The sequence below is a fragment of the Fistularia commersonii genome, chromosome 16 (genome assembly GCF_037954325.1).
Source record: "Fistularia commersonii isolate RoL2024-O1a breed Wild chromosome 16, RoL_Fcom_v1.0, whole genome shotgun sequence".
Lineage (NCBI taxonomy): Eukaryota > Metazoa > Chordata > Actinopteri > Syngnathiformes > Fistulariidae > Fistularia > Fistularia commersonii.
This window is the reverse complement of record NC_141299.1, coordinates 1,811,681-1,825,376: the sequence shown is the minus strand read 5'-3', so window position 1 is coordinate 1,825,376 and position 13,696 is coordinate 1,811,681. Positions and strand designations below refer to the sequence as shown.

General features: G+C 51.5%; 1 protein-coding gene and 1 pseudogene across 1 annotated transcript; both read right to left on the bottom strand.

Moving 5' to 3' along the window:
* Window positions 1-1,917: 1,917 nt before the first annotated feature.
* Window positions 1,918-2,946, bottom strand: LOC147225497 (uncharacterized; annotated as a pseudogene).
* A 6,711-nt stretch (window positions 2,947-9,657) lies between these two features.
* On the bottom strand, window positions 9,658-13,356 carry dmrt2b (doublesex and mab-3 related transcription factor 2b). Its single transcript, XM_086161743.1, has 3 exons — window positions 12,835-13,356; window positions 10,849-10,954; window positions 9,658-10,614 (listed from the first exon to the last, which is right to left on the bottom strand). Exons 1-3 carry the CDS (start codon window positions 13,207-13,209, stop codon window positions 9,842-9,844), a joined length of 1,254 nt encoding a protein of 417 aa, XP_086017869.1. The 5' UTR covers window positions 13,210-13,356; the 3' UTR covers window positions 9,658-9,841.
* Between the last annotated feature and the right edge of the window lie 340 nt (window positions 13,357-13,696).

The following is a 13,696-nucleotide window of genomic DNA, read 5'->3' as shown; positions in this document are numbered from 1 at the left end:
AGCATCTGGCGTGGGGGTTAATTGAGGGCGATTAAAGTGATTAATAGCTTTGTTTGAAGTGAAAACACAAGACAGAGCAGCTTGTGTTACAGAGCAAATATTTTGGGAGGGGAGAAAAAAAAAAATCCTGCAGAATGCTGGATAAGGCGGCACTCAGGTGTGTGTGTGTGTGTGTGTGTGTGTGTGTGTGTGTCTAGCCGCTAGGTTTAATGGCTGTGTTTGTTTTCGGAGGCAGCAGCATACGCTCCTGTATGATCAGGGAGGGAAAGCATAATATTGACATGGAGACGGCTGGTCCTGTAAAACTTGATTTCTATTATTGTCCGTGTGTGTGTGTGTCCACGCATCGTATAAACATAGCCCCCCCCATCCTAAAATGCACCCTAAGTTTACCGGGAAGTGTCTGACGTAAGCTGAGAGGAAGCATTCAGGCGGAGCTCCAGCTTCTCTGAGCTTCTCCAGGTTCCTCTCCTCCCTGGAGGAACCCCATGCTGACCCTGGACACCAGAAGCCCCCAATATCTTTTCCGGGCCTCCTTGTTTCTTTAGCTTGTCGTGTTGTTTCTCCGCAACACCGTGGATGTTCGAGATTTCACCCCTCCTGTATGTTGGTGTCCATCCGAATAAATCCAGCCCCGGTATTGGTGATCATTTTAATCAGTAAGGTGGACGCGTCGTCGAATAGCTTCATCTAAATTCATTTTCGTGATCTTTTTGTGATGTTTCTTTTTTCTTTTGATTCAATTGTTAAAACCCAGGACCCATAGCCTGTGCTATTTCTATTCAAAATATTTTTTTTTTATTGACAAACAATACAACAGCAACAAAATCCTTTTTCAGATTGAAAAACTATAACAAAAAAAATCAAATAAAAATTCTACTCTTTTCTGGATTTTTTCCTTAAATTAACAAATTGTTCAAAATTATCAATCAGTAATAAAAGAAATCATTTAAAACAATTTTTTGGGGGGAACTCAATAGAATAAGAAAAAGGCAGTGCATTCTTGTCCAGTACAACTGGTAAAAATAAAACTATTTAAATAAAGTGTAAATAACTAAGCCATCGCCGGGGCCTTAAGCTGAAACATCGGTTTTGCCCACATATTTTTGTTCAAAAACTCTATCATGTCAACATTTTAGCTTTTAATTCACTTGGACTGAGGGCCCTTTCTTTGTAAATCCTGGGCTGGCGCTGGTGTCGCAGCCACGGCCAGGTATTTGTTGGCAAGTTTGCTCTGTAATCCGGCCCTGCGTCATCCGGAGCAGAAGAATGCGCAGAGATACGGTCCGCATGCGAGCGGTGCGTGTTTCCTCTTTGACAAACCCGCCGAACTGTAGAAAACATCGATCCGACGGATCCGATGCCGATCCTGGCATCTTCTGTTGAACATCTCATCGCACCGTTGTCACGGCATCATTCATTCGTTATATGACTGCTTACCCAGCTGGCACTGGGCGGAGTTGAGGTCCATCATGGGGTCAATCATTCACACCTCACATGGAGACGAAAGCATTCGCCCTCCGATCAGCGCATCTGGACAATGTAGGGTCTCGAAACAAAGTCCTTGGGCTTGTAGCTCCAATCAAACATCTGCTCCGCAGCTCAGATCAAATGATCCGGTGGTGCCAGCTGGGTTTCCTCCTACCCTCCGTCCTTCAGCTCAGGAGCTGGAAAGAGGTCCTCATTGTTACCATGGACACCCTGTCCACGATTGATCAGACTGTAAAAGAAGTGGGAAGTCACTTTTGGACAACGATCGTACGATTATGGATCTTCGCTCCATGAAAACAAATTCATCATTTTAATGATCAATAAATTCAGAAGATGTCTGTTCATTGGATTTGGGATGAGGGTCGGATGGACCAAAGGGAGTCAGGAAGTAGAAGGACATCGACAACCCAGCTCAGAGGGGTCAGAGGGGGTGAAGGACGTCCATAAGGTCGCACAAGGAATCAGGATCTTCTCGTGAAGGTAGTCAGATGCGGAAAGGGGGCGGGGAACAAGGCCAGGAGCAGACGGTTTTCTCCAGTTTGAGAAGCTCCTGATGTTTGATAACTCAAACGTCAAGATTACATTACATTACAGTCATTTGGCAAACGCTTTTTTCCAAAGCGACTCACAAGAAGTGCAATTCAGTCACGATCCAAAGTACCAGTAGTCAGAAGTTAGAAGTGACCACTCAACCAAATAGCCATTTCAGAACCCATATACATTGATACATTCATTTCACCCTTTTTTTTTTTTTTTTTTTTGGCGGGGGATAGTGCTTGGTGAAGAGGTATGTTTTCCGAGAACGAGAAGAGCCGAGACTGGTTCGAGTGGCAGCCGGGGGCTCCGAGTGATGGGGTGGACGGTCGCCCAGAGGTGGCAGATCGGAGGGGACGGGTAGGGACATGTGGCTTGACCAGATCCTGGAGATAAGACGGAGCTGTCCCATTTACTGCCCGGTAGGCGAGCATCAGGGACTTGAACTTGATGCGGGCGGCTACCGGGAGCCAGTGAAGGGACATGAGAAGGGGAGTTGTGTGGGAGAATTTGGGCCGGTTGAACACAAGGCGGCTGCTGCTTTTAGAATAAGCTCCAGAGGCCTGATGGTCACCGCTGGGGCACCAACAAGAGGGAGTTGCAGTGGTCTGAAAGAGAGACGACTAGAGCCCGGATGAGTATCTGCGCTGTATCCTCTGTGAGGAATCTGCGAATCTTCCTGATGTTGTAGAGGAGGAATCTGCAGGGACGTGCGACTGCTGCGAAGTTTGCTGAAGATGACAGTTGGTTGTCTAGGTTTCTCGCAGCTGTGGTTTGCCTTACCACGGTGTTGTCGATGGTGATGGCCAGGTCTCTGTGCGAACAACCTTTCCTCGGGAGAAAGAGCAGCTCGGCCTTGTCTACGTTGAGCTTCAGGTGGTTAGCTGCCACCCAATCTGAGATGTTGGACAGGCAAGCTGTAATTCGGGTTCACAAAGAGTCCAGAAACTTCACTTTAGAGAAAACCTTCCCTTGTTACCTTCCATCGCGACGTCAACGTCAGACATTAACTGATGTTGTCACAGCGACACGTTCCCCACCCAGACCTCATGTGCAAAAAGAGGTGCATCTTGGCTCCCTGAACCTGCGCTGCGTTTTCCAATGTGCGTGCCGCGAAGGCGGATGGTCAGGAGCGTCGTGAAGCCGTCGTCTTTTCCACGTCGTAACCACGGTCACGGGGTTCAGCTGGCAACTCCAATTTGGCGCCGAAAGCACTTGGGAAATCAGTGACCTGTCAGGAATTCCTATTCAGAACATATTTTGGCGCTGACGCTGCTTTCTGCTCGTACCGCCTAATCATGTTGCATTAGAGTGGAAGGAGATGTTTTATTTGAAGCCCGCCGCCGCTCCGCCACCCTGGCCCGGCTGCAACTTTCAAAATGTCCGCCAAATGCGGAGAGAGACCGGATCTGTCAAGGTCGCCCGTCAACGGCGGGACGCGTGTCCGGATTCCGGAAGGCGGTTTCCCTTCAGAGGGGTGAACGAACGCCAGCCGGCAGACTTACGGGGTGACATCCACCTGAAACTGACGCTCCGCTATGCTAACCGCCGTGGTGCGCCGCTCACCGAAATCCAAGATGCATAATAACTTATATTCTCGCGCAATTTTAAACGGTAGAAGCTATTAGAGTAAATTGTCATCCCCCGTCCTGTCTGTGTTTTCTTTCCCCGGGCGACCCGGGGGGGCGTCTGCGAGCGTAATCCCGCCCGGGGTAAAAGGAAAAGTCAAAGCGGCTGCTGGTTTTGGCAGCGGCGCCGCGGCTCGCCGACTTCCTGCTATCACGGCGTCTCCGCTCGCCTGGGTGAAGACGTCAAAACACGGCTCCGCATGGCGTCCAAGCCGGCGATTCCTCTTCTCTTTACCAAAAGCGGGGCCTCGGAGATAATGGGCCGCGCAGAGGAGGGCGTAGATGCGTTAGCGTACGGAGGAACGGGGGGTGTGGAAATTCTAGACAGGAATAACAGCGGCGCGGATCGGGTTACCCGGAATCAGAGTGCAGCCGGGGGAACGGTCGGAGATTGGGTTCGCGGAATTCCTATAGGATAAAATCCGAAACAAGCTGGATAAACACCGCTCTCATAGCCAGACGTTCAGGGCTGCTTTCCACGGCCGTGTTTTCCTTGCCACCCTCGGCCTGAGGAGCTGCGAGACTCGCCCCCGTCTTTTTGCTTTCTGCGTTGTGCGGCCGCCAAAGCCGTGGAGGTCACCTATGGAAGCAGGGTCTCAAACATCTTCATGTTGCCCAACGGTGGCAAACATCCATTAGTTTGAGCAGAAGGTGCAAGTTGGGGTGTACCGATCGGCACGAGTTTGTTGGACCGAGTTGTCGAGCCAGAACTGCATCTTCTGCATGACCTCGAGTGGGTTGAAAGAACCCTACACGCCCAGAACTTCGATGGTCGGTTCAACCAGCGGGGACGCGGGGGAAGATCTCCAGGTTCTCCCTGCAGACCCTGTGACCGCCAGGCTGCTGCACCTGCTGCCGGGAAAGGAAAGGGCAGTGAGGCGGACACGCATGCTCCTCCTGAGCCCGAGGGGTTGGGTGAACTCCTCACCACCTCTGACAGCAGCGGGACGCGGACTCACGTCGACGTCTGCTGATGTTAAATTCAAACGGGTCCAAGTTGGACACGGCGGTCCGTTCCCCCGGCGGAGCGGACCCGCGCTGTCAGAGCTACGACCCAAAAACACCGTCCCGACATCCGGTCAGGACAGATACCCGATTCACGGATGTGACGGAGCCGAGAATTTCGTCTGCGGCCGCGAGGTCTTTGGCTCGGAGCAGCAACTGGAATTTCAAGTGCAGTTTCCAAGACAAGAAGATTCACCACCATGACCTGGATGACTGAGAACCTCCACAGACTCTTCACCTATTCATCATCCATGTTTACGGTCTTCATGGTCACTTTCAGATTCCACCAATTGTCCCGAGATGTTTCCTCACGCGGATCCGTCCCCGCAGAACCTCAGCTTGAGAGGTTCTTCTTACTAAAATGTGCTCCAGTATGGATCCACCGGTTGAGCGCAGATGATCCACCAGCCGGTGTAGTCTCTCCGTGTGCTTGAACGTAACAGCCTCTCATTTTATCGCAAATCCCCGACATTCCAGCTCCGACGCCGTTGAGTTGTTATGGTTTTGTGGATTTGGAGCCCGCCTGAAGCTCTTCAATGGTATAATGTTTTCTGGGGCCGCGGGCAGGAGAGCCCACTGCTGAGAGCGAGGTGAGAGAACCTGCGGTCCTGCGGTCCTCTTCGGTTTCTAATACTGCAGGAGTAGCTCTTCGCCGGCCAAGTGGTACCATGTGACGGTAACCGGATCGCCACGCAGCTGCAGCCGCCCGCCGCCGTCCCGGAAGGCGGCCGGAGCCGTGACGGGGCGGCTCGAACGCAACAGCGTACGCTCTTCAGGGAGGAGTGGAGGTGGAGGTGAGGGAACTCTACCCTGCCTGTTTCAGAGATGTTTATAAAGCTGTGAAATCTCTGGTGCGTTGGTTGCGGTGGTGGCGGCGGCGGCGGCGGCGGCGGCGGCGGGCCGGGTTCCACTTCCAACCGGAGCCGGCGTGTTTGTTATTCTGTGAAATGGAGGGTGGCGGCGGGCGGGCAGGGAACCCGGCCACGCTCTGCCTGGAGCTCCTGGGGCTACAGATGTTTGCGCAGACCTGCTTGTTTGCGGAACGCGGAGCTTCGGAGAGGACGTCCAGGAAGGAGAAGGTCAAAGCTGAGGAAAAGGAATCTTCCTCCTCTGCACCTGCGTCCTCAGGGCCGAGTCCGAAAATCATTTCTCTAGATTCAAAAGCATCAAAAGGCCATGAAGGTTCTTCACTGGACCTCTGTTGGTCGGAATCCCTCCACTGCACCTTGTTCACACGTCCTTCAGATGACATCTCATTTCTTCTGTTACCGGGTGCACAGCCAATCACCTGCCTTCTTCCAACCCTCTCCTGTGGCACCAACTAACAGTCTTCCTCCAGACCTCCTCCAACCTCAGCATCCTTCTACTCAGATCTTCTCCATCCCTCCATGTCCATACCATCTCAATGTGACTGTATCTCCAGAACATCCACCATGTGGTGTCCCTCTGATTGACTCCCTCCTGATCCTCTCCATCCTCCTCACTCCCAAAGACCCTCCACATCTTCATCTCTTCCTCCTGTTTTCTCCTCAGAGTCTCCAAAACCAGCCTCCATGGCTGCTCTTCACCTCCACCTTCTCCACCTTTCCTTCTTCTATCACCCCTGACACTTTTCTCCACCCGCTCCAGATGTTTCTCCACACTCTGCTGACCCTCTGTACCTAAAATCCTCCACCCTCTTTATCTCACACACATCCATAGATGATGGATCTTCTCCCATCATCCATCCATCCATGACACCACCATCATGGTGGAGGTGAAGGTGGTGGGACCTCCTGGTGCCATCAATAGCTGGAGAACAACAGGTTCTCTGTATTGACCGGGATTTACTATTAGCAGTAACTGGATATGTTTGAGGGGAAACAATGGATCCCCCTCACAAGTCACACACACACACACACACACACACACACACAGCTGGTAAAGTTGTTTTGATGAAGACACCCAATGACGCCATGCATTACAGAGCCGCTTCAGCTGAAGATAAGACGTCCGTCCACACGGAGCCGCCCAGTTGGCGATGGCGAGGAACAAGCTCGGAAAATCCAGGGAATGCAAAGAAGAACTTCACAAGACGTCACATGTTCCTCTTCTCGTCTGAACCAGACGTTCGTCACGATCGCTTTTGGGATCGACCTTGACCGCCCTTGTCCCCGTAACCGCAAACCGGCCCGCCTGTCCGCGCTTTCTCAAGATGTCTGCGTGGAGATGATTGAGAGCCTCTCGCCCGCCGCCTCCTTCACACACACACACACACAGATGTAGCGTAACCCTACACCAATGTGTCTGCTTCGGGCTTGGCCGCCGAGCGCCACGGAGCATTTGGGTGCTGTTGCGGGGCAGGGCGGCGAGGAGGGGGTCTCGAGCGAGTGGCGTGTTGGCAGGCGGATCAAAAGCGGCGCCCCGAACCCCAAGAGCCGGGGCGGAGGGACTCCCGCTAGGAGGGAGGGGGGGGGATGATATCATCCATCAGCGAACACCAAAGATGGTGGCCGTCCAAAAAAAGGATCCTCTAAATCCGCTCACAGAATAGTCGCGTTTTGAGGCGGAATCAAGGCCGCCGGTTCCGGACGCCGCCGTCGCCGCCTTCTGCATGCCGCACACACATTAATAAGACGCCTTTTTACCCTTCCCTCCTGCGGTGTGTCGTGACGGCTGTTAAAATTTAGCCCAAAGCTGCAGGTAAAATGGGAACGGCGTGCCGAATCCTACAATTGGACACGGGTTTGTTCAAAGCTGAAAAAAACAACAAAAAAATAACAATGCATGAGGAATTGGCTGGATGAGCGGCCATTTCTATGTGTGTGTGTGTGTGTGGAAGTGTTTCATGCCACCAAGACGGAAAGTCGAGGTGAAGTAATGAGTGAGGGAACAATGGTTTGGTTTGGAGACAATGAGGAGAAGACAGGAAGCAGAGGTGAAGATGTGGAGGTTCCTCTTTGGGAGTGAAGATGGAGAGGATCAGAATACAGCACGTGGTAGATGTTTTGGAGATAAAGTCACGCGGAGAAGGTTTGGACATGGAGAAGGATGCTGAGGTTGGAAGGAGGTATGGTGGAAACCAGAGAGGAAGGAAAAAGAGGAATGGAGAGGAGAAGGTCGGATGGAGGCAGGTGATTGGCTGAGCAGCCCAAAGGAGGAGACCTTACTTTTAGCATCACTATTAAAATATTAACTATAATAATAATGATAAAATAGATTCATTCATAGCTTTGTTATAATAAATCATTAATTTCTTTTTTATCTTTTTATGTTTTCTCTCTTTAATTTTTCATTCTGTTCATTTATTTTCATTATTTCTTTTTCATCAACCGACAATAACTTTAACAGCTCCAGGCTTTTGCTCGGCTCCCCTCTCATCCTCTGCATCATCACGTCTTCTCTCGGGTTCTGGTTCTTCTCGCTCCTCTCCACACACCTCCAGAGGATCATTAAGAAGGATCTTAGCCACGAACGTTGTGGTTCTGCCGGGAACCCATCATGCAGCTCCTCCGCCGTCCGAAACATCTAAACTCTTTGAAGTGCACATGAAATAAAACGACGCTGCTCTGGTGTTTGGTGGTGAGCAGAGCTGGCGTGGCCTTCACAGGCTTCCTTGATGTTAAACGCCGCTAATGATCTCTCCTGATCTGGAGATCACGGTGAACACGGCGTCCGTGTCCGCTCCCATAAACGCCCGCCTGAATGGCGTCTGCGGGAGCGCCAGGAGGCCTCTGGAGCTCTGTGAAGGCCAGGAGGACCTCCTGCTTTGGGATTAGCAGTGGAGATGGAAACATGAGGTCTTCAAGGGGCAGATGTCCTGGAACGGCGGGTGAAATTAGTGGAAATGAGCCGCGGCGGCGAGCAGAGGCGGGCGTGCCGGAGATCCGAAAAAGACTTGTCGTGACCTGCTGGAGCTTCTCCGTCAGCGTCTGCGTCCACCTCAAGGAAGAACAGCCTCGCTGTTTCTGGAGGGCCTTCCCTTCCTGCTTGTCGTTCTCTCATCGCCGCGGCAACAGGCGTTTTTAATCTGCAGCAGGGGACTTTTTTTTTTTTTGCCGCTGGTCTGCGAGTTGGCGGCAGACGAAGGCGCGTCCGGAGTTGTCAAAAGTATCTGACCTCCATCTGCGGGGGGAGATAAGGAGAGGAGGAGGAGCTCCACAGTGGATAGAGATCACACTCGTGTCCAAACAAAAACTACGACTCGGCGAGGAGAAAGAACAATGTCGCCATGGCAACGCTGGCACCGCTCCATCCCTGCCTGTGACGAAAACTCTGGTGACGCCGATGATGATGATTATACAGCGGTTTCGGGTCTTTCTTTATTTTCAAGCTAAAAAAGGTCGCTCGTTTGGAGCGGCGCGGCGGAGCTTCGGCGTCACGGCCAGAAGGTCCCCGCTCGGAGTCTCCGTCTTCTACACTGATGTCGACGTGATACACCAGCCATGGAGGCAAAGGATCGCCAATCAGCATCGAGATGGAGGACAGTGGTTGGATGTCGGACATATCGGGATTTGGACGTAAATGAAAGCTAGAAGTTGGAGCCTCCATGTTCTCCCCGTGTCTGCGTGGGGTTCCTCAGGGTTCTCCGGGTTCCAAACGCATCCAGGAGATTCATGGAGACCCTACATTGTCCAGGCGTGTGAATGTCGGATGTGACTACATGTGGCCCTGTGATTGGTCCAGAGCGAACACCACCTCTCGCCCAATCACAGCTGGAATTGGCGCAGCACCCCTGCAAACCAGCAGATAATGCGTGAATGCATGAATGAGCTCGCTCAGTTTTGAATGAACCCAGTCTGCTTCCTTTGCACACCGAGCCCATTTCTTCCCCCTCTGCTATCTAAAAACAAATTTTTCACCCGGAGTCCTTTTTAACCCTTTGATGCTGCGAAGCAAACCAATTGTGTGTGTCTGTGGTTTAATATCAGCCGTCTCGTGCACACACTAGAAAAATACTGCATTTTCCAAAGGATATAGTAGAACTGAATATAATCAGGGCGGGCATGTAGGTCAAAATACTGTGCATAGATATCTGTGTTATATTTGAATAATACATCATATATACATATATATATTTATATGTGTGTGCAGGAAAACAATTCTTTCCCTGAAATACATGAAATGGTGTCAATACACGTGGAAAAAGTGTCAGTCCTGTCCTGCAGCTTTGAAAGCCCAGGGTGGCTTCTGGCTTTTGGCTGTCAGGCCCTCAGCAGAGCCTCCACGGAGAACGGTAATGGTTTCCCCGCCGGAGTCCTGCCCGTGCCGCCCGGTGGGCTCTTGGCCGCTTCTCCGCGGGGGCCCGGCTGGTCGTCGGGGGCGCCGAGGCGCCAGCTCCTCGGCGTAAGAGATGAGGGCTGGGGAGTCCTGCCGGCGCCCGGGGCGTCCCGGTCGGCTCCTGAGAGCGTGAAGGTCCAGGGGCCGTCCAGGTCCGTCGTTTCTGCCTGCTTCGGGGCCGATTTGCTGAAATCCGCAGGGGGATCGCCGTGGCAACCGAGGCCTCGCGGGTCCAGAGGATCCTGCACCTCGAAGCCCCCCCAGATGTTCTGTGTCTCCTCCTGGCCCTCCCCGCTTTGCCCCGGCAGGAGGTCGCTCACCAGAGATCTGCTCCGAAGGTGGAGGAGCTGATAGAAACGGACGTCCTCCTCGTGGCTGTATTTACACGCCGGTACCTGAATGGACGCCTGGGCCGAGGGGGGGGCCCTGGCGTGGGGGTAGAGGTGGAGGTCCTGGGCCGGGGGCTGAAGGGCCGGATACAGCGCCGGGCCCAGGGTGGACAAGGACAGGGAGAGTTCGCCCTGGACCTCCCTCTGCTTCAGCTCCCGCTCCAGCATCACGTTCTCCAACTCCTTGTCCGCGAAGGCCCGCCTCTTCCTCATCCGGGCGCTGACGGAGGGCGGGCACGTCAGCCGCGCATGTTCGTGCTGCGCCCGCTTCGGCCAATAGGTGGCGCCGTCCTCCGGCGGCTTGAGCCCTGTCCGGAAGCCACAACCGCACGCTGGCGTTAACTCAGGCTTGTTCGATTAATTAATCTACCAGTAACTTGATGCGGCCGGTTCATGATGCTGTTGGTTAGCAGGAAGGAGATCCGCAGATGTTAAAATCAGACTGTTAGTGGCTGCTGTCGCAGGTTGAAGGGTAAAAATAGCCAGGGATTAAAGGTTAAAGGTAAGAGGAAGTTGAGCCACGGCGTGGAGAGGAAGATTACCCTGCAGAATGCTCCTCGCCAGCGAGCCGGCTTCAGACGCCCGGCCGCCGTAGCGCTGGTACAGCATCCTCCGCAGCGGCGCGGTGCCCTGGACTCCCGTCCTACCCTTGGGGATGAGACACGCGGTTCGTGGCTTCAAACGCAGAGGAATGGGGAATACAGTGATCCCTCGCTATAACGCAGTTTACTTTTCAGGTTTCCCTACTTCACGGATTTGCATCGTGCATTGTGTTCTGCATTCTGATTGGCTAAAAAGTCACTCCGCTTCTTCTCTACCTGTGCGTCAATAACGTTGCAGTTTAATATGTACACGTACGTAAAACAGCTTGCTAAAGTTACATTACGTAGTGCAAATTCTCTTGCAATTTTGAGTTTCTCTAAAACCCATAATGTTGACAAAACACTCTGGACCGACAAAAGCACCTGCGGCAGGGCCCAAAAGGCAGCGGAAGATGCTATCTATCGCAGATAAAGTTAAACTTTTGGACATGCTAAGGGAAGGTAAAAGCTATGCGGCTGTAGGTCGGCATTACGGAATTAATGAATCTTCCGTTCGTTCCATAAAGAAGGAAGAAAAAACACAAGGACGACAGCAGCAATGTATAATAGAGTAGTTAATTGTATAATAATTGTAAAAAAAAATACAGGTTTCTACTTCACGGATTTTGCCTACCACGGGTTCTTTTTGGAACGTAACCCCCGCGAAAAACAAGGGTATACTGTATACTCTGCAAAACAGGTGATTTCTAACAGGAAAGTTCCAGACTTTGCTGCAGAGCTTGCCGGCCCATTGGGGAATGCATGCAAACGCTAAGGCTGCCGTGGGCACAGAGAATGCTCCCCCTCAATAAACCCTAAATTCTGGATTATAGAGCACATCTTTATATAGGCTGCACCTTATAATTTTTAAAAGACAGAAGAAATTGTACATAAATAAGCCACACTTGCCGGTGAGCCACAGGTGTCCATGTTGAAACATGATAGATTAACGCACCAAGATGTTACAGGAACAATTTTTTAAAGACTTTTAGTTAAATAAAGACGGTAACATCAACATCTACCAGTACATAACGGAAATACTTTTTTTTTTCCAGAACAGATGCCGCACTTACGTGCAGCAGCTCTATTTCCTTCTTGGACAGCCAGACTGATCGCTTTCATCTTGCATCAAATGCATTTCCGCGAGTCTTTTTCATGATGGGGTGTATGAAAAAATCGTCTGATCTAAAGATTTATCGTAAATGCGAGTGAAAAACACTTTCATTTATCCACTGTGACGGGGCTGGCGGAAGGAAGCTACTGTAATCACCCTCCAGAAATCCAGAAATTAGCCTCATCGCTGTAAAAGCCGCAGTTCTAAAAGGGTGTGAAAAAAGAAGCCGGAATTTTCGGTAATTTCATTCAAACTACCTTAGGATGGAAAAGCATTGATTCTGAAGTAAACCAATGGCAGATTGATATTTATACAAATGAAAGTGTTTTTAAGACCTTAAAACACTTTATAGCCTTGATTTTGACACTTTATAGTTTGATTTGTATTTCTTATTCTCCCTCCTTTTTTATTACTGTTTATACAATTTCCTACTATTATTCATTATTGTTGTGTTTTACTTGAAACTCTGGCACAACAATTTCCTTCGGGATAAATAAAGTTGTTCTTATCTTATCTTATCTTATAAGACTGATTGGTACCTGCTGGAGGATTAATTGACATTTCTTCCTGTCATTACCACTTATTGACTAATTTAATGGGTTTTGGGGGGATTTGTTAAGCGTGACGAGCGCCGCTAATAAATCAATATAAATAAAAAAAAAAAAACAGGCAAAAAAATACGACTTAATTTCTATTGTTTGATCATCGCAGACAGACGGAATTCCTCCAGTGGTGCAGGTGCGTTATCGTGACAGGATGGGCGAGACTTTCAGGCTCCGATCGGAACTTTTCCTGGTGTGTGTAAAGGTGTGTGTAGGTGTGTGTATCCTTACCTCCGCCGCCTGCTGCCGCCGCAACGCCACCTGCGCCGCCATGACGCGCTGCCGCTCGACCACCAGCAGGCAGCAGGCGCATGCGCAGTCCCTCCAGCGGCAGACGCGTTTGTGGCCCTTCAGGCAGGAAACCACGCCGTGGTTGCGGCACCGGGCGCACTTCGGACTGCGGGTCGTTTTGCGTGGCTTTTGCTGCGCTCGGTTCTCTCCCCCGCCCGCCGAGGCAACGGGCCCCCCGCGTCCGCCCCCGCCTGCGCCCGCGTCCGCGTCCGCGCCGTCCTCGGACATGGAGGAGGACCTTTTCACGCGCAAAATGGTAACAAAAAACACGCAATTAACCTCAAAAACCCGCAGAGAGAAGTCACTTCTGCGCATGCGTTATTGCATCGATTCCGCGCAATGATCTGAGTCGTCCTCCCGCGGCGCCTCCAGACTTTTGGACAAAGTCTCACGCTGCTTCCCGTGTCCTGACCCAGCCCCCCCTCACCTCCCCCGGGGCAGGTTTGCGGTGCGGCTGCAGAGAGCGGGAGCTCCCGCAGAAGAAGAGTAAAAATAAATGAGTGGAAGAAGAAGAAGAAGAAGGAGGAGGAGGAGGAGGAGGAGGAGGAATCCCTCTAACCCTCCCCCGGGGAGGGGAGGGGCGGGTTGTTGTGCACGGGAGTGCCCCCGCACGGATTCACGCATTCATGTGTTCATTCCAAAACAAAACCGCAACTTTGGTCCGCAAATAGTGCTTCTAAAGTAAGGTGAAGATTAGAAAACACCCGGAGAAGGTTTCTTCTGCAGTGAGATGAAGGTCAGGAAAGACCTGTAGAAGATGTCTCATCCCCCACCCCCTTAACACACACACACACACACACAC

Bases quoted from the DNA above. Each gene is read 5' to 3' on its own strand.
- dmrt2b (XM_086161743.1), bottom strand. From the start codon at position 13,209: ATGCGCAGAAGTGACTTCTCTCTGCGGGTTTTTGAGGTTAATTGCGTG. The intron at 10,955-12,834 runs GTAAGGATACAC...CTCATCCCCAAG, and splicing joins GGCGGCAGCAGGCGGCGGAG to GGTAGGACGGGAGTCCAGGG. The intron at 10,615-10,848 runs GTAATCTTCCTC...GCTTCCGGACAG, and splicing joins GGCGAGGAGCATTCTGCAGG to GGCTCAAGCCGCCGGAGGAC.